Source organism: Oculina patagonica, chromosome 5 (assembly GCF_052425735.1).
Source record: "Oculina patagonica isolate OP01 chromosome 5, crgOcupat, whole genome shotgun sequence".
NCBI classification, from domain to species: domain Eukaryota; kingdom Metazoa; phylum Cnidaria; class Anthozoa; order Scleractinia; family Oculinidae; genus Oculina; species Oculina patagonica.
In genome coordinates this window covers 29,793,152-29,812,214 of record NC_135762.1, presented here as the reverse complement: position 1 = coordinate 29,812,214, position 19,063 = coordinate 29,793,152, and the positions used below count along the sequence as shown (strand labels likewise).

General features: G+C 37.3%; 1 protein-coding gene across 1 annotated transcript in view; it reads right to left on the bottom strand.

The window, feature by feature from the left end:
* Positions 1–5,819: 5,819 nt before the first annotated feature.
* The window catches only part of LOC144655113 (uncharacterized), a 37,300-nt gene continuing 24,056 nt past the window's right edge, over positions 5,820–19,063 (bottom strand). The window contains exons 7-12 of the mRNA XM_078515330.1: positions 12,075–12,149; positions 10,831–11,042; positions 9,785–9,910; positions 7,739–9,295; positions 6,516–6,911; positions 5,820–5,949 (exon numbers count right to left, since the gene is read on the bottom strand). Coding sequence (XP_078371456.1) covers positions 5,876–5,949; positions 6,516–6,911; positions 7,739–9,295; positions 9,785–9,910; positions 10,831–11,042; positions 12,075–12,149 — 2,440 coding nt within the window. The 3' untranslated portion in view covers positions 5,820–5,875. The remainder of the gene's footprint in view (positions 5,950–6,515; positions 6,912–7,738; positions 9,296–9,784; positions 9,911–10,830; positions 11,043–12,074; positions 12,150–19,063) is intronic.

Sequence of the window (19,063 nt, the reverse complement as noted above, 5' to 3'; positions counted from 1 at the left end):
CAAAATTTTTGCATAAGCATTGTTTTCAATTTCTCTTGGGACGATTGTAAGGTCATTTTACAGTCAAAACCATAAAACCATGAACGCTTAAAACTATTCCTGGAATGTTTATTAGCGACCAATCAGATGCGAGACGTAACCGCAACAAACCGCAAGAGTAATTAGCTAAAATGTTTGGATCAGTCACGAAACAACGAGTTGGCTTTTTTTCGACGATAAATCCCTCATTCTACTGTTAACAAATACTGAAATTGTCATTCTTTTTCTATTTCAGAGCTTATGCATAAGCAACGAATAACTATGAACGATATTTTGCTGAAAACGTAAAATTCTGCTCTCAGACGCGCTGTCTAGCCATGTCTTAATTTTCAATTCAATTACTCTTGCAGTTTATTGCGGTTACGCCTCGCATCTGATTGGTTGCAAAACAATAAACATTCCAAAAAATAATTTTAGGCGTTCATGCTTTTATGGTTTTGACTGTAAATCCCAAGAGAAATTGAAAACAATGCTTATGCAAAAATTTTGGGGGGTAAACAAGGTGTATTATGGCAACGGTGAAAACAGCGAATGAAAGATTTCTGAAAGAAGTTAAGGCTGAAATGAATATTCTTTATTCTATTTTCCGAGCTCGTTGAAGACGACGAGAATTCATCTCATGCTGCTTAAGAGCCTGATTGCATGAGCCGGGCTGGCTCGGTTTGCCGAGATCTCGGCACGTCTGTTAAACGCAACAAAAATCGACTTCGCGATTACATGACAACCGGGCCAGCCCGGTTAGCCGAGATCTCGGTATCGCGATGCCGGGATCTCGGCTAGCCGGGCTGAAAATTTTCCATGTAATCGCGTTAATCGGGCCAGCCCGGCTAAGCGGGCCAGCATTAAATTTCTCTTCCGAGCACAATATCCGACGAAAAAATCAATGCTACTCCTTCTAAATAGGATGTACAGGTAAAGTAACCCATCCAGCTGCATAAGTGCAAAACATTTAACCACCAAATTGCCGGAAAAAGGTGATCAAGATCATTCGTGCTCTGATCATTCGTGCTGTAACCGGGCTGAAAGTCAGCTCGGCAAACCGGGCCAGCCCGGCTAACCGGGCTCATGTAATACCGGGCTGAAAGTCATCTCGGCAAACCGAGCCAGCCCGGCTAACCGGGCCAGCCCGGCTCATGTAATCAGGCCCTTAATCTCACAATTTTATTATTCGCTACCGCATAAAATATGTTAAAAGAACTCACTTTCTCGTTTTCCGTTTCGAACGTGGGGACTGAACAGCATGAATAATGCCAATTTTATTTTCTTGTAGTGTCATGTACCTTAATATTACTCATTCTAACAATGAAACAGTCCTCAAAATTTATCCTTTAGTAATAATAATTTACGATATGTAAGATTTTGGAAAGAGGGCGAGGCTTGAATAAATATTCTTTATTCTATTTCCCGAGTTTGTTATATATTCCAATACTTGAATGTTTTGAAGACGACGAGAATTCATCTCATGCAGCTTAACTTTAACTTGTTAATCTCACAATTTCATTATTCGTTCCCGCATACAAAATTTTAAAGGGACTCCCTTTCTCGTTTTCCGTTTCGAACGTTGGAACTAAACGGCACGAATGTTATTTTTTTCTTTTGGTGTCGTCTATCTTAAACATTACTCATTCTAACAATGAAACATTCCTCAAATGCATTTCTCGTCATACAGACCACACTCACACGAAAATATTGCACTCTCGTGGTTACATTTTCGTCGATTTTGGTGCCATATCAGAATAATTCTTCTGTTTATTTGATGAGTTCCTACCTTTCTGGTTCTGAAAACTGAAATTTGCCGTGGTCAAATAATTCTCTTGAAATAATATATTATGGACGAGTCCTTGGTGAAATTGCAGGAAATAAAACACTCAATACAGTGGAACCTCGATATAACGAAGGGTTAAGGGGCTGGCAAAAAACTGTGGCTAATCAAGGTTTTGTTATATCGGGGTTGCTTCCCGTATATTTTAATATTACTAGGACAAAGAATAACATTCGCTATACCGAATACTTCGTTATGTAGAGTTTCGTTAAATCGAGGTTCCGCATTGTACAAGAAAGGAAATTTACGTGTTGAACAGAATTTAACAAATCCCTAAATGAGTCGACAAAGGCTCATCGATAACATTTCCCTTGTCAAATTTCGACTGATTGCGGTCGAACCTATTTTCGTTTAAATTACAGAAAATCTGATCAATTAGTCAGATAATTTTGTTCTGTAACATAATAAGTTTGCAAAGTGTTAGTTTGCTTCTGGTAATTACCTGATTTCTTGCTTGATAGCGAAAAGAATAACCAAACGGCTATAAAAATCCGCAAATAAGCCATTGAAAATCACCTCCCAAGTGACGCCGAAAACCGAACTCGTTTTTCTTCCTTTTGTAGTTGCATTACATTTTCTACTCCCTCTGATGTGAATGCAGAAACACTTTTGCATGTGTCGAGTTTAAGATCGTCAGGAACCGAAATATCTTGGGCATGGAAAGCGAAATATGTAGTCTCTGTCTCTGAGCCAACCAAGCTAAGTCTCCAATTATATTCCGTTCTCGTTTTTGAAAGTTTTTAAATGTTGACACGTATATGTTTCATTCGACATCATATTTTTATTTATTTCGTGTTCTTTCAGTTTCGAGAGACTAGTTATGGTCGTTAAGGACTTGGCCTCCCTCCTTTCCATAATTACCAATAACTAAAATGCTGGGCGCCTGCCAGGGGCTTTGTTCATTAATTTCAATGGAGCAAGGAATATCTTTACTGTTAGTACTATTAACAGGAACTTGGTAGGGAATGCTCTAGTGAACAATTGATTTTTTATCGGAACAGGAAAGAAAATGCAACTGTTGGTAACTAGAAAAGAATCTGTTCTAAATTCTAGCTAGCGACTTTTAGTGTTGCACTAGCCAAGCTAGGAACGGAAAAAGATCGCAAGGCAAACAACAATATTTTGAGAACCTATATCTATTTAGGTAACTTCAAGTGTCTTTCAATCAGCTTAACTCAGATATTTTTTTTAATTACGCCGAGATTATAGTTGTCTGTATTTTAAAATTGTCTTTTTTTGTTACTGAAGACTAAAGTAAGTCTATTATCTATTATTTATTGTCTGTCTACTGGGGAGAGTCAAAAGTCAATAATTGAAACTTGAGACGTATACATGAAATGGGCGAGTCGTATTTACGAAGCGGCAGACAAGGTAATGTTTAAAACTTGCGACGTAAATCGTCTTAATTTAAATCGCCTCTAAAACGACTCAAAAAGACGCAATAACACATGTAAATATTTTATATTAAAGGGACATGGTCAGCGTTCACGTTTTGAAAAAAGTCCACCTTAACCCGAAATCAAAATACGCGTAGAGAACCTTCAGAAATCTGCTTCAATCTTCTGGGTTTTTTTTTCTTCTAAATTTTCCCATTTAGTGAAACACTGAGAAGATTGAAGCAGATTTCTGAAGGTTTGTTTTGAAAAAAGTCCACAGTGGTCTTTTTTTAAAACGTGAAAACTCCAGGTTAGCGAATCTTCTAAGAAGCCGACAAAAGTTAAAATTCGAAGTCGACGGACAGTCATATTTCAGTACACTTTTTTACTGACTAATAAAATGGCAAATTTGAATGAACGCAAAAGAAATCAGCTGCTTTTTGGACAGATGTTCAATCATTTGCTGGCTTAACCTAAAAATAAGTTCTCTAAACCAAACAATAAGAAAGAAACTTGATCTTAATTTGCGAAGTATACTATTTTAAAAGAAAAAAGCAAATAACTTACGACGTATTCTAGGAATACAATGTTAAGGTGGCTCGATCGGGTTTTTGAGTGACGATACCTTTCAACTTTGAGCAACTTGTATGTCACCGTAAACAATCCAACTAATAATCGATCAGTACAGCTGTACTAAAAGAAGATGAAAGTTTCGATTGAGATAAGTTTCGTCGAAATCGGAGTAACCATAGCAACATAATGACGTCACCACCCATTTTACACGAGACCGATTTTCTTCTCATAGAGGGATAATTTTGAAAAAAGACTTCTAGATCTTGGATTTGACATAGTTTTCTCAAGGTCTGCAAAATTTGAAGAATTTTTATGAGAGCGTTTTCGAGAAAATTTTGGATGAAGTTTTCAGGTGCTAAAATACAACAAAAACAAAGCAGTCTTAAAACATTATTGAGAAAACGTTCACAAGGCCCGATCAAGTAACATTTTGGCCTTAAGTGAATCTTGTACTATCCAATTACCTTGGGAGAAAATCTCAGAGAAATCGTTTCATTTGATTTCTTGAAACATCGGCTTGAATATCAACTGGTATAAAGTTTTATTGCGCTCTTTTATCGAAAACGGGCCTTCGCTTACTAAAATGATCGCAAAATAAAAAGCGCTCGATAGAATTTTTTTAAACTTGGCAGTCAAAAAGAAGAATATATATGTGAAGAAATGTCCGATTTTCAAAATAATTGAAACATTCTAAGGCAGTTAATTTAAAGCCTTAACTCAGGTAAACATTGCGCTGTTTTTCACCCTACATCGGATCGCTGCCTCATTATCTGTCTCCATTGTCTCAAGCCGCGCGCATTTGTAAATTCCAGTAGATCATGAATTATTAATTATTTATTACTGGAGATTTCTGTGACAATTCTGCCTTGGCCTTGAAACTGTTAGGAGACTAAAGATAATACAAATGCTTTACTAGCCTATTCCTCGTTGTCAGTGTATTTTGGCTTGTTAAATTAGCTTGTTTCTGTGCAGTTTTCGGAAAACAAGCAGTTGTTATACATATTCAAGATGTGATAAAATTTACAAATGCACGGGACACGACACAATAGAGACTTATAATGAGGCAGTAATCCGATGTAGGGTGAAAAACAGCGCAATGTTTACCTGAGTTAAGGCTTTAAATTAACTGCCTTAGAATGTTTCAATTATTTTGAAAATCGGACATTTCATTACATATATATTCCTCTTTTTGACTGCCGAGTTTAAAAAAATCTATCGAGCGCTTTTTATTTTGCGATCATTTTAGTAAGCAAAGGCCCGTTTTCGATAAAAGAGCGCAATAAAACTTCATACCAGTTGATATTCAAGCCGATGTTTCAAGAAATCAAATGAAACGATTTCTCTGAGATTTTCTCCCAAGGTAATTGGATAGTACAAGATTCATTTAAGGCCAAAATGTTACTTGATCGGGCCTTGTGAACGTTTTCTCAATAATGTTTTAAGACTGCTTTGTTTTTGTTGTATTTTAGCACCTGAAAACTTCATCCAAAATTTTCTCGAAAACGCTCTCATAAAAATTCTTCAAATTTTGCAGACCTTGAGAAAACTATGTCAAATCCAAGATCTAGAAGCCTTTTTTCAAAATTATCCCTCTATTAGAAGAAAATCGGTCTCGTGTAAAATGGGTTGTGACGTCATTATGTTGCTATGGTTACTCCGATTTCGACGAAACTTATCTCAATCGAAACTTTCATCTTCTTTTAGTACAGCTGTGCTGATCGATTTTCAGTTGGATTGTTTACGGTGACATACAAGTTGCTCAAAGTTGAAAGGTATCGTCACTCAAAAATCCGATCGAGCCACCTTAAAAGTAACCTTTACCTTTGATCCCCATGGGAATAACATCCTGACGATCTTGACCTAAAATTAAGGTCTACATAATGATTACTAAGTAGTGTGTGACATCATTGACTCATACTATACTCCTACTGCTACAAATATTTGTTATCAGTTCAAGGTTGAACTAGAAACTACAGTTAAGTATTGTAAAGTCATTATCAACGTCGTTTTCCAAATGGTTACATGCGCATTATACCATGACCAAGACATGTTACATGACACTTGATCATGTCTTATCCGGATCCAGTACTTTCTCTTTTGCTGATTCCAAAATCCGAGTCTGATTACGAGATGCCAAACCTAAAAAAAAAACAAATTCGTAAGCATTTTCATATAGAATCTTTAGGGAATTGAAAATACAAATCCAGTTATTTTTAAAGTTAAAGCTCACAAACACCGGAGAAAGTCGAACATATATTTTTATCCTTATCGTCAGTTTTAAAGATGATTTCATTTGTGAACTCTCGAACACAATCCAGTGTATATATTTTTATCAGCGTGATGCCTTAAATGTCATGTAGCCTGATCTGAATGCTAGATGTCATGTTTTTAACAGTCACATGCATGTTTGATGGTCTCTCAGGATTCAAATATTTTTTGCTTATTATTCCTTTCTATAAGCTAGACATTTGTTTCTTAAAAAGAATAGTCCGCATGCATGCACAAAAATCCCGGACTGCAGAAAAATGACCCTAGTTAACTAAAACAATTGTTTTGTCTCATGTACCAAATGGGACACTGGCAAAAATACATATATATGTGACAAGAAGAAAACAAATCTATTGTTTTGATTAATGAAAATTAGACACAATTTTACTTAAGTGATGGTTAACGAATAATAGATAATGCCGTTCCCCTGTACTCACAGGGGTTCACACGCGTCTTCTCAATTTGCTCATGAACCACGATATCAACAATTGAAAGCAAATATGGATCTGCTTGTGTCCCTTGATGACTTCTTTTGTTACCGTATTTGGCGTCTTGAGAACTGCCACGCGTCTCTGCTGTAACATCGTCACCTTGTTCGCCTTCTTCCAGAGTGACATCAATAGCTCCACTGTCCTTTACAGCAGCGAGAATGGTTGACACGGAAATCTCTCCTGTATCCAGCTGGCTTTCAAGGACATTCGTTTCGGCTAAACCACTAATTTCTCTCGGCAAGGCGTTTAGAGTGAGAAGCAAAGCCAGGCAGCAAGAAAATGACCACTGCGGATTTTTGCGCCATTCCTTGAAGAAGTGATACAGGCTTAAGACGTACTGAACTGAAAGAAAACAGGAACTAGAAAATAACTATGAACGCAAAGAAATGTTGTGTAATATTTTTTTGCTATGATATTTGTAACTGAACCATTTGCAAAATAACAATAAGAATAATTATTAGGATTTTTTGCACAACCATTTGCATTGGTAATTAAATGCAAAATAACTATAAGAGCTTATAAGGATTAACGTTTTGTCTGATTTTCCTGTTGGAATAACTTACAATTCTTCTGTTTCGGCCGGCTACTATTTGGACGACTTATCATGACATTGACAGAACAGCTTGTGAAACGTTCGTCCCACTAGCTTAGCTGCGAGCAACATACTCCAATTACACTTAAATTCCAAATAAAAAATGTTGAAATTTCCAGATATGGATACTCTCGATGTGGGTGATGTTAGTTGGGAGAGGAGGGACTTGTAGTAATTTTAAAATCCATGAATGGATTGCTCGTTGAGAGACAGATTCATCCAAGATTCGGTTAGTAATTACAACTTATAGTTAGCTTGACTTGGCAGCGTTTGGGATAAGGTGGAAGATTTTTTTGTTAGGCATTCTCCAAAAGTTACTTTCTTAACCGCGATGCGGTACTTATTAGGGTAATACATTTCACTCGGCGTACCAATTTTGTAAACCAAACTGAATAGGGGGAAGGCGTCCGAGCCAGTCAGAGTACGCAAAAATCGATCACTTATGTAACAAATACTAACGGAAGAAATCAAAACCTAATGAACGCACTCCCAAGAAGTTTTAATTATCTACTATATATTCATTTAGAATGCTTTCACCAATTAATTAATCTTATACGTAGTAAAAGTAGAATCTTACCGACTTCAAGGCCGATAACCAAAGTATTTGCTAGAAGTACCAATATCTTGAATACGATTGCGTCCACGAACGGGTCGCTTGAGCCTGATATGTTCTCAGCAGGAATTTTACTGATAGCTCCAATACCCAAGTTGATAACAGTAACGGACAGCGACACCGTCATTAATCTGTTCTCGGTCACATCCTGTATGGGTTTGATCCAAGAAAAAAGCATCCCATACATCCCAGCCGTCACCCATGCCAAGCCAATATAAGACCTGCTCTCTTGGCCCACAAGAATCAAACCAGATGTAAGGATTACTTTACGTGACATTTCAACCAATTCCCAATACCATGAACAAGGTTTATAGTTTTCGAAAAGAAAGCGCAATGCTGTCATCATTTCTGCACTAAAGCCTGGACGCTGAGACGTTTGGGCGGCTCTTGGTGCTAACATAACTCTTCGTTGTCTCCAAATGGCAACGAAAGAAGCGGCAGGTAGAGCAACGAGATAGGCACAGGAAACGTACGCTACGATAACCAACTTGTTGTACGTTGGAACATCGCACTGGATGCTGTAGTCTGCTTTCAAGTACTTGTTACAAATCTCGTCTTTTTCATCTCGGCAAATTCTTCGACAAGCAAATGGCAGGACATTGGCGGTCTTGGAACACGTGCTTAGGTACGTCACGTACAGGAAGAAGAATAAATTTTTATACACAAGCTTTTTCGTCTGTGAGATTTCTTGTGACTTTACTTCGTCGTCCACGCTCTCATTTCTTGAAATGACCACTTTTCGTACTCTGTAAGCGGCAGCAGAAAATCCAACAACAGCAGCATTTATTGCCATCATCGCAAACAAATTTCCAAAGGCATCGGCGGGTAACCCTGGAAAAAGGCAGTGAGAGGGGGCTATCTGAAGTATATTCAGTTGGAGTATTTCTGAATACTTGCCAATGACTTGCAGGGAATCTGGCCATTTTATATACGAGAACGCTTCCAGTACACCGTAAGTGACTTGATAGAAGCCAATAACGATCTTAAGTTTGGATAAAAACAGGTCCATTACAAAATTGCCTTGTCCCTTGTTTATCTTCCTTTTGCTCGTCCACACCAAGGAGGCCGCGATTATCAATAAAATGACTGCAATGACCGACAACTGCCCCGCCATCAACTTTTTCGATGGACATTTTTTGCATGTTTGCAATTGCTTAAAGTATCCTGAGCTGCAAACCCGACAGAGAGGACCTTTGTAACCATTCTCACACGGGGAATCCAAACCACCCTTGCAAGATCCATCTATTGGGCACATATAAGGTGTTGGCAAAGGGAAAGGATATTGTACGCTGAAACTATCCAGTGCTGGTGAAGATGCCAACAAATTCGCCTGAAAACTTCTGTAGCGGTCTCTGTATGTTTCATTTCTCCATTTCCACCAATATCCAGATTTCAATGAAACATAATCCTCTTTGCATTCCAGTCCTAGTCCACATTTGTGACATTTCTTGAACAGATGAGTTCGATAGAATCCTATCAAGCATTTAGCGCGGTGCCCAGCGAAGAAATCAGTTTCTGTCCCTGTGGGAGAAAAAGCGTAAGAAATTTATATCTTTTCAATGAATCCCAGGTTATTTAGTAAGGAAACGACAGGTCCCAATCACAGTGCAAATCTTTATTGTTTTTTATTGAGGCCACTTCATTCTTAGCTTTATCCTTCTGGTTTCACCTTAATACTAGAACAGAAGTGAGATTTTCAATAAATCTTATGATTAAGATTGATCATTAAGACTAGATCATTCTTATTCTCTTCATTGTTAATGGTTGAGAGACCACAACATCGCCCAGAAAAAAAATAAACTGCCGCCATTTTTGCTATTACCGTGTTCTGCACCACTGCTGCTAATAATTCTTCGTAGTTGCATTACTTTTAAAAACACACCACAAATTTAAAGTCAGTGTTCAATCGATATGCGACAGCCATTGAACTCGCTTACTGCAGAATTATCGTTACTTGCCAGTGTTTTGCAAATCAATTTTTCCTTTGCCTTTGGCCAAGTAAATGATTACCTTCAGGACAAGCCTTGCAATCTTGAAGACGTGTTCCTGGTGCTTTATCATATGCAACGAAAGAACCGTTTGGGAATTTCATGCAGCTTTCGGCTACATAGCCGAACATGTCGGAGTAAAACCCTCCTGAAAAAGGAAACACTGTCATTTACTCAAGTACTCTTTAATGCAAAACAAAAACAGTAAAAGCTTTTTATATTTTTTAATTTTTTATAAGGTTTCACTTAGCGAACAGCATATATGAGAACCTCCGTAGTTGTAAATTCTTCTTCTTTTATTTCCGACGCGTTTCGTATCAAATGAGACTTCTTCCGGGAAAAATGTTTCAGTCATGTTTTCAGCCACAAATCGAAAGATGTTAAGATGATTTTCATTGCAAATTTCATGTTTTTTCATGGGATTCACCATCTCTTTAGTCCAAAAACCAGTGAAAACTCCTGAAATTAAACCTCGTTATTTTGTCGTTGTATCTGCCTTGTTATTGTGTCATATCTTAATCGCTAAACACGTTTTACTGTTCACAGCTTGTCTTGCCTTCCATCTTGAGATGGAAGAAGGTCAACCGAGACCAAAAGATTTTTCTATTAAATGCTATTTTTCATTTACAGAATCGTGCAATGATGAGGTTAAACTGCATTTGAAGTAATATATCAAACACGAGAGGCAGTGTTTCATCGGGATATCCAAACACCGCGAAGAGAGTTGAAAATACGACGCGCAGCGTGGTATTTTTGACGAAATTCGAGGTGTTTGGATAGCCGATGAAACACTGTCTCGAGTGTTTGATATATCTTCTCAATCGAAACAAAAACTACGGAGTAAACGGAGAAATAAAATCGTAAAAATCTATGCTAATTAAGATCGGGGTTCCAAACCACCGTCACGGTAATAATTTCCTTTGGTTTAACTTGATGAATTATCAATGAGTTTGAGAAGACTAGGTAATTCCCTAGGTTAGCTGAATATATTAATGAATACACAAAGAAAAGTATTTGATCTTCAGCCTGTTTAGCCATTGACTTCGTTGCACTGATTGGCAGAGTTACCTGGAGGGCACTGTGTACAACCATGTTGGCCTTTTGAGGAAGAGTTTGAAAATGTTCCCACCGGACATGGTAGAAGAAGTGTATCATAATAGGTGTGATTGGTGGAAAATCTTTGGAAGCCTGATGCTAATAAGGCGGAAATTAATGCCTCCTGTCCTGCAGTGCACCTGCAACTTAGTTTGATAGCATCTGCATCGGAACCAAGAGAATTTCTAGGAAAAGTAATTATATGTGTTAAGTCGTGATCTATTTGTCATATATTTGTATGATAGTGATACCAGGTAATAAGGACATGTAAATAGGCAAATACCGGATTTAACAAAATGATCCAGAGCGTCCACTTCATATTTCGGCAAAGAAAAAATTGTCATGCAGTTTTACACTTTGAAACTGTGAAATTCTCGGTGAAAGTTCACTGGGTGACCATCGTTAATATTGTGTTAATAGTGCCCAGGAAACCGAGCAATGATTTGTCTTGACATGTATCGCACAAAATATAGCTTTCTTTACCGGTGGAAACAGTGACCCTACGTATATTAATGATTGTGTCTACAGCGTACAGATGCCCTAAGAAAATAGGTCAGGGGCACCCAACGGAATATTTCGTTAAAATATCTGATTTGAGATCTAGAATTTTCGGAACATTCATTGTAAATTTTTTTGCTTGCCTGCCTTTCCTAGAATTTTCGAATATCTAAAAAATGGTATAATTGTTCATTTTTAACGGATTTTTACTCTAAAAAGGTCACCTAGAATTTTCGGGAGCCTTTCTCTGGCTGGAATTTTTTCGAAAAGGTAAGTTTTGAACCCTATAACTTTCGGATCACTAGACTTTCAGCTAGGAAATCCGAACAGATAAAAAAATTTTAGGGGATAAAAATATGCCTATATCTACCGTTTAAATACTAAAATACGTTCAACGGTGCTATATTTAAAGGGTTTTGAACTATATTCTCGATGAGTGCCCATGATAGGTCTGTCTGAATAATTATTAAGGCACTAACAGATATATTATACTGCCTTCTGTGTTCTTCAATGTTCCAACCATTCTATTTCTAATAAACCTGAGACAAAAAAAGCAATTTTAGCATCGCTTGTGTGTATTTAACACCTTTTCACCGAGGTGGAGGTGAAAGGTAAAGGATATTTATCAAGCCTCGCAGCTGCCATATCCTCTCCCTCGCTTGGTTAACAAGATATATGTATACATAACTGCAGTATACATCAAAATTAGTACACATTACATTTGAATATTATGACCATGGAAGTTGACAAAGGACTCTAGGCTTAATATCTTTAGTCTCGTCCGGAGTAAATATCTGCCAGAAAGAGAAAAGTAGATAAGTATTAGTTTTATGTGTATATTCTGGAAATAGCGCAACATGAATAAAAAAATCAATCAAACAATAAATAAATAGATAAACAAACAAACAAATAAATAAATAAATAAATAAATAAAAGTCGTTTGTTTACGTGCCGCCATTTGTAGCATGTTAGTTCATTGCTATTGGTGCATTTCGATTCTTATTATTATTCCGACTATTAGATGTTGTTCCCTCATAGAGCGTATCTCACGTGACCAGCTGCCATATTGGTTTACAGACAAAAAGATTATTTTTAAAAATAGAGTTTAATTCCCGGAGGAATGGCTTGATATACCAACATGGCTGCCGTGACGTCATACGAAAACGCTCAGCTTTGTCGTTCGTCGGGTGTTGTGCTTTTTGATCGTAGGTATCCAAGCTTCTGGAACTACGTTTCCACCATCTATGTTGATCAGGATGAAGCCTTATTTGGATAGCTGCTTTGACCCTACGTGTGTACCAGTAAGTGGTACACGTAAGTTATCGTTATGTATATTTTTACACTATTTGAAGAGTCACGCATTTAATATACATTATTGAGGAGAATGACCTTTAACTGAGTTGTTAATTTGCGTAGCGTTTACCTTTCAATATAGCGTAGTAGCAAGACTTGCTCTTTCAGGTGAGCTTACAGTGCGAGAACAAAGTCCTAAAACGCATGAATTCCGTTCTTCATATATGCAGTCATGATGTTTCAAAAAATTGTACAGAGGAGTCGTTGCGTTTTTACCTTCCGTTCAAGAATTCTTCGTTTCAACTAGAAAAATCCGAATTAATTCAAAAATTCTATGTCCCCAGAGCCCTTCGTTTCTCGTGCCAAGGCTGCGCCGGCTTAGAGAAGCGATAAGAGCTATCGGGACGAGAATGATACAGTTGTACGAGTGCTCAATTCGATTCCTCGCTACCATGTATTATTCTGTTTATTATATAAACCTACTAATTTCGAAGTTTTTGACGATTTTCCGAAGATTGCCGTAGATTTTTAAAATGTTATCCTAAGTTCGTACAAATGTTTCCGAACATTTTCCGAAGATTTTCGAAGATTTCCGCAGATTATCGAAGATTGCCGGTGAAGATCCGAAGATCTTTAGAGGACAAACTTTGGCTCATTGAGCATTCAAACATGGCAAACACTGCGAGCTGATTGGTCAAAAATGATATCACACATGTGTGGATATCATTTTCATCCACACATGTGAGATACCATATTTATCGATTTGCTACCACTCGCTATACCACTGCAATTTATATAATAAGGGCCTGTTCGCACTTGGACGAAAAATTTGATTTGGCGTTAACAAAAAAAATTGGAAGAACTGCTGCTGGATAGCGAGTTGAGAATTGTAAACTCGCTAGCATAAGCTGACAGTGCTGTGACCGTTTCTTGCCCGCCTAAGAGTGGCATTGGTAGCCATATATATAGTTTAGGCAGAGTTGAACAACTGGAAAGGATGCATTCGGTAAAAACGAATGGGAATCGGCGTTTCTCTCCTCTAGCTATAATTCATGTTTTCTAAAAGCTACCGCTATAAAATAGCGGCATAAACATTGATTTGCTTAGAATCAATTTTGGCATTTGATGACTCGATGAAGGTTAATTAGCTGTCAAGGAGCAAAAGGTTTTCTCGCCTGACAAAAAATTCACGGCCTCCAAAGGTAGTCGACGGCATCTTTGAAGTTTGGTGGCACTTGCGAAAATTTTGGTGGGTGAAAAAATCGTTCGCACTTAAAAAAGCTTTGTGTTGACATATTTTTTTGTAAAACAAACAGAATTTCGCGTAGTGCGAACAGGCCCTAATATTATGTATCTTCTGTAATAATTAACTTACACTTGCAGTGGAAGATAGTCAGCCTTCCTAAATGCCTCTTTACCGATTGTCGTTATAGGATTATCCGATAACATTCTTAAAAGCAAATCAGCATAAAATTTTAAAAGTAACATAGACAACGCCTAAATTAGTTATCACGGTCGAAACTCAAGACTCGTTAGTTGAGCAAACACGTGACACAGTAAATAGCAGTTCAGACTCTTGGCTAGTCGATTTTTCAGCAAGCTAAGATCATGACGCACAGCTTTCTGTGACTGCTCATGATCATTTGCAAATTTCATCTCTGTTTTAGCACCGCATTCATTTCGTTTTATTAATTAGTTTCTCTAACCATCAGTTAAATCCAAACGCACCCATCCCCAACCCCCCCCCCCCCCCCCATACACGCACGTGCTTCTGTATGTGTACTGCTGTGAATCATAGATAGATGATGCAATCAAGCATACATTGAGTTAAAAGAGAAACTGAATTGCCACTGTTCCTTAATACTCACATAACCCTATTTTGGTAAAAGAAGGCTCAATGTGTAATGTTCTTCAATCGGTTCGCGCTTAGGAATCTAAAAGTTTAGAGAAACAAAAAAAAAATGCCCGGAATAACCTATACTCATTGGCAAATATTACACTTAGCTTCTGTTATTTTACCTGAAATTTAAATTAGAGAGTTATGTCGCGACATTCATAGTCACCACATGATTAGCCTGCGAATACAGCAGCCTCTTTTCGCTCCCCGACGGTTTCATTAAGCAATACGTACAGATAAGCAAGCTCAGGATATTTCACAAAGGTCTCGTTTGAAATGGAGTTAATCATGTTATTCTGCAAAGATCTGTTAATCAGTGAATCAAGTAATTAGAAAGGTGATATATACGTAACGTAAGCATTGAAATACAGCATACTCTTGCTATTATTACCAAGAAATTCCAGCTTCTTTTAAGACTTGTGTCCTTCTTAGCCTGGTTACGTCATGGACAATTTCAAGGACGGGTACAAGAGAAACAAATAATACAACATTTGAATAGAGGAGAGATGAGGAAGGTGGTGGCAATGAGAAGAAAATGCCAGTTCTTTTTATACTAATTTGTATAGGTAATTACATGATTTCGAGTGCAATTAGGGATAAATAAGCACGAGTAAATATGTCAAACGCTAACAAAATTGCACGAGCCCGCAGGGCGAGCTCAATTTGAAGTCTTTAAAAAAATTTACGAGTGCTTATTTATCCCAAACTTTTTGAGAAAAATCTGTGATTACTTACAAGCCATATTCATGAAAAAATTGCGAGAAAGCAACATGCGTAAATCTCTTACAAAAATACTTTATTCAAACTCGGCAAATATCATCACGCGTTCAGTCAAAAAAAGGACAAAGCCCGAACAACAGGTTTCTCGATGTTTTAAAAGTAGTAATAGTAATGAAGTAAGCATTGAAATACGCTAAAATTAGCTAAAATAAACGCCCAGCTAAACGAAAAAAAAGGTATCTTAAAACTGAATTTTCTGTTCAGGTATTAGTAAAGCGATTTTATAAAGCTTTGTGTCTTGCCGTGCGCGGTTAGCCGTTATTTGGGTCGTCACGGAACGCTTCTCCTCCCCTTGAATAGGGTGTCATTTTTCGGTTTTGGGCCTTAAAAAGGGTATCAATTTTCGCTTTCTTTATCCTTTAATAGGGTCAGTGTTTAAGAACCTTGGCGGCACACCCCTATCCGAAATTTATGGGAGTACCCCCCCCAGGGCAGGAAAGTACTGATTAATGTGCAGGAAATCCAAAAAAAAAAAAATAGTATGGGGAAATGAAAATTAGTATGCCGGGAATCCAAATAAGTATGCATGAAATACGAATGAATATGCGGGAATTCAAATCAGTATTCAGGAAATCCGAAACAGGGCTTATCTTGGTGAACTCTATACTACTAATGATGGCAAACGGACCTTATCCTTGCAGAAATCAGCCGTTACGTTAATCACAGACAAAAGTGGAATTGATTTACAATAATATAACTATTTGTTTACAAGTGTCAAGAATGTTTCTATAAAAATAGTTAATAATAAACCAAATAATTTAGACACATACAGTAGCTCTAGCCTTTCTCCGAATAATTCATTTGGTATGTATTGAATCCTGTTGTAGGAAAGATCTCTGTAGACAAAAAAGTCTCAAATTAGTATTTGGGCTCATGATTGCTGACTATCAATAATTGTGTACCAGTAATTGCTTGTTACGAGATATGGAAGACTTACTGTAGAATTATCAAACCGGTACTTTGTATCTTATAGCCAGTAAATGTCTCCGCTGAAAATTAGTAATTAGCACCTTTAATTAACACGACCCACATGCGAAAGCTTTAATTTATATCGTGAATAAATAACAGGTTTTGCACTGCATTGTATTGTATTCGATTGTATTGAATTGTATGGTATGGTATGCTATTGTATTGCTTTGTATATGTATTACAAACACGGGATCCTCGAATGTGATTGTTTCTTTCATAGTTGGTTATTTGCTGATAGAAAGCGATCTCTTCTGGTTTGGTTAAATTGACCATTTCCTTGCCTCAAGAAAATATCGTAGTTCGAAACCTTTCATCGGTGTTGTGAACGTTATTGTGACATCCAACAATCAAATTAACCCTCCGTAAGAAGCTTAAGTCAATAATAATAAAGTCCTTTGCAAACGTTCTCAGCAATAATGTGCATACTTACAGAGATATGCCAACCCCCCTTAATTTCTGGATTGTCCCAAAGTCGCCGTAACTTTGGGCGACTTTAGGCGATTTTAGCTTATTTTGTCCAAATTACGGGCGATTTTGGGCGATTTAAGGCGATTTTGAGCGACTTTGGGCAATTTTATGTGACCTTTTAGGCAATTTTAGGTGACCGACCTAAGTACAGTTGTGGTATACATGTACATGGGAATCATCATGGTACACCATAAAGCATTGTTACAGAAAATATCTATACTATCTATAAAACACCTTAGAGCGACTTAGGGTGACTTTAGGTGACTTAGGGCGACTTTAGGCGACTTTGGGCGATTTTGGGTCCCAGAGTAGGCCTAGAATAAGTGAACTCAGTCCTTAATAAACCTGAAATTAAGTCAAACGTACAGTGACTGTAAAGCTGTAAGAGGGGAGAATAGCATCGTGGTGAGGTTTTGAATCTTATTTGATGCTAAGTTCCTGCAAAGAAACAAAAATAATCAAAGAAAAATCCATGACAAATTAAGAAACTTAATCTTTTCTTTTGTTACGGTATAAAACGTATTAATATGCAGGCCCGGAAGCCGAAGTCTCTCCGCACTATGTTAAATGTTTATTCAGCCACAGCTATTCAGGTTAAATTTATCTCAGTTAAATACTACAAAAAACTGCTAGAAAAAAAATATGTTAAATAAATGGAAATTTGCACTGCGGGCCACTCTGGTCATGGTGAAGCAAAAATGAATTATCAAACAGTAACAAACAACCCATTTGGTAAGTATCGTATTTCGTAATAAGAAAGATTTCTGCAGATAAAAAAGGGAGTTAGTATTGACATTGCTTATCCTAGCAGTATGCAGGACGCGTGTCACATATCAACCTAGTAAATGGCCTAGCTCACAACGAGTCTCTCGTAGCTCAGTTGGTTAGAGCGCCCAACCGGTATCTGAGAGGCCATGGGTTCGATTCCCGTCGGAGACTCAGAATTTTTCTTTGTCCTATGCTCGTGTCATGTTGAAAACTTCATATTCATTATTTATTAGTAGATGTTAGACATACGATAAAAATATACTTGTTATATATTTACAGAGAGATTAAATCTTTCATACAGCAAAACAACCCATTTGGTAAGTATCGTATTTCGTTATAAGAAAGATATCTGCAGATAAAAAAAGGGAGTTAGTATTGACATTGCTTATCCTAGCAGTATGCAGGACGCGTGTCACATATCAACCTAGTAAATGGCCCAGCTCACAACGAGTCTCTCGTAGCTCAGTTGGTTAGAGCGCCCAACCGGTATCTGGGAGGCCATGGGTTCGATTCCCGTCGGGGACTCAGAATTTTTCTTTGTCCTATGCTCGTGTCATGTTGAAAACTTCATCTTCATTATTTATTACCGAGCTTAAAATTTACCATCTTTATTATTTCTACGCGCATTATTGTATTATTTTAACATCGCCCAAAAAAACCGGCTTTTTTCATCAACTGGGAAGCTTGTCTCGCTGATGTCACTAACCAATTAAAAAAAATTATATCTTGAGAGCGCACAAACAAGCCGTTGGCCGCATTAGCACCATTAGAAATACCCTAAAAAGAACAACTCAATTTATGTGTTATTATCATAACCAATTATTGCCTCCGATGTTTCTCTGTTTGTTTCCTATAAGTAGTCAAATACACAGTTATGACACAAGAATAGCCAAGTGTTATCGACCACATCATGATGCTGTCGTACTAATCTCAAGCAGTTTACAACACTTTACCAGGTTCCTAATTAAAATTTCGAATTCTCTCCCAGAATCAATCACTGGTTCGACTAACTTTTCAACTTTTAATAAGAAAAAAATGATTGAATTGTTAATGAAATTAGTCTGAATTGACCTGCACATTCACAGCGAAATTACTAACTTATTGCTTACCGAGGTGGCCTCCCCTATAAGCCTGGGGGTTTCCTAGAGGTCTTCTAGCCCTACCTACTATAGTTATTGTTGTAATATTTCATTTCAAAAGTGGCTAATAAACGATTATGATGATGAAATCGTCACTAATTTATTAACCACCTTAGAATGCATTTAAATTAATGTTGCTCAGTAAAATCGACACAAAACTCATTTAAGTGGCAGTCCCGCTAAAAGCAGTCCAGTTGGTTTCGCGACCAAAAGTATGTTCTCTTAATTTTCTATCTGTAAAAAGGGTTTGGTCCATAAAAATATATAAAAAACAATAAATTATTCTCGAATTCATTATTTTTCCTTTTCTACGAGCCAGAATTGAATATCGCCATACGAAGCATACTTATTCGGGTTTGGCAACGGTGATCGAAAGGGTAAAATTCACCTATTT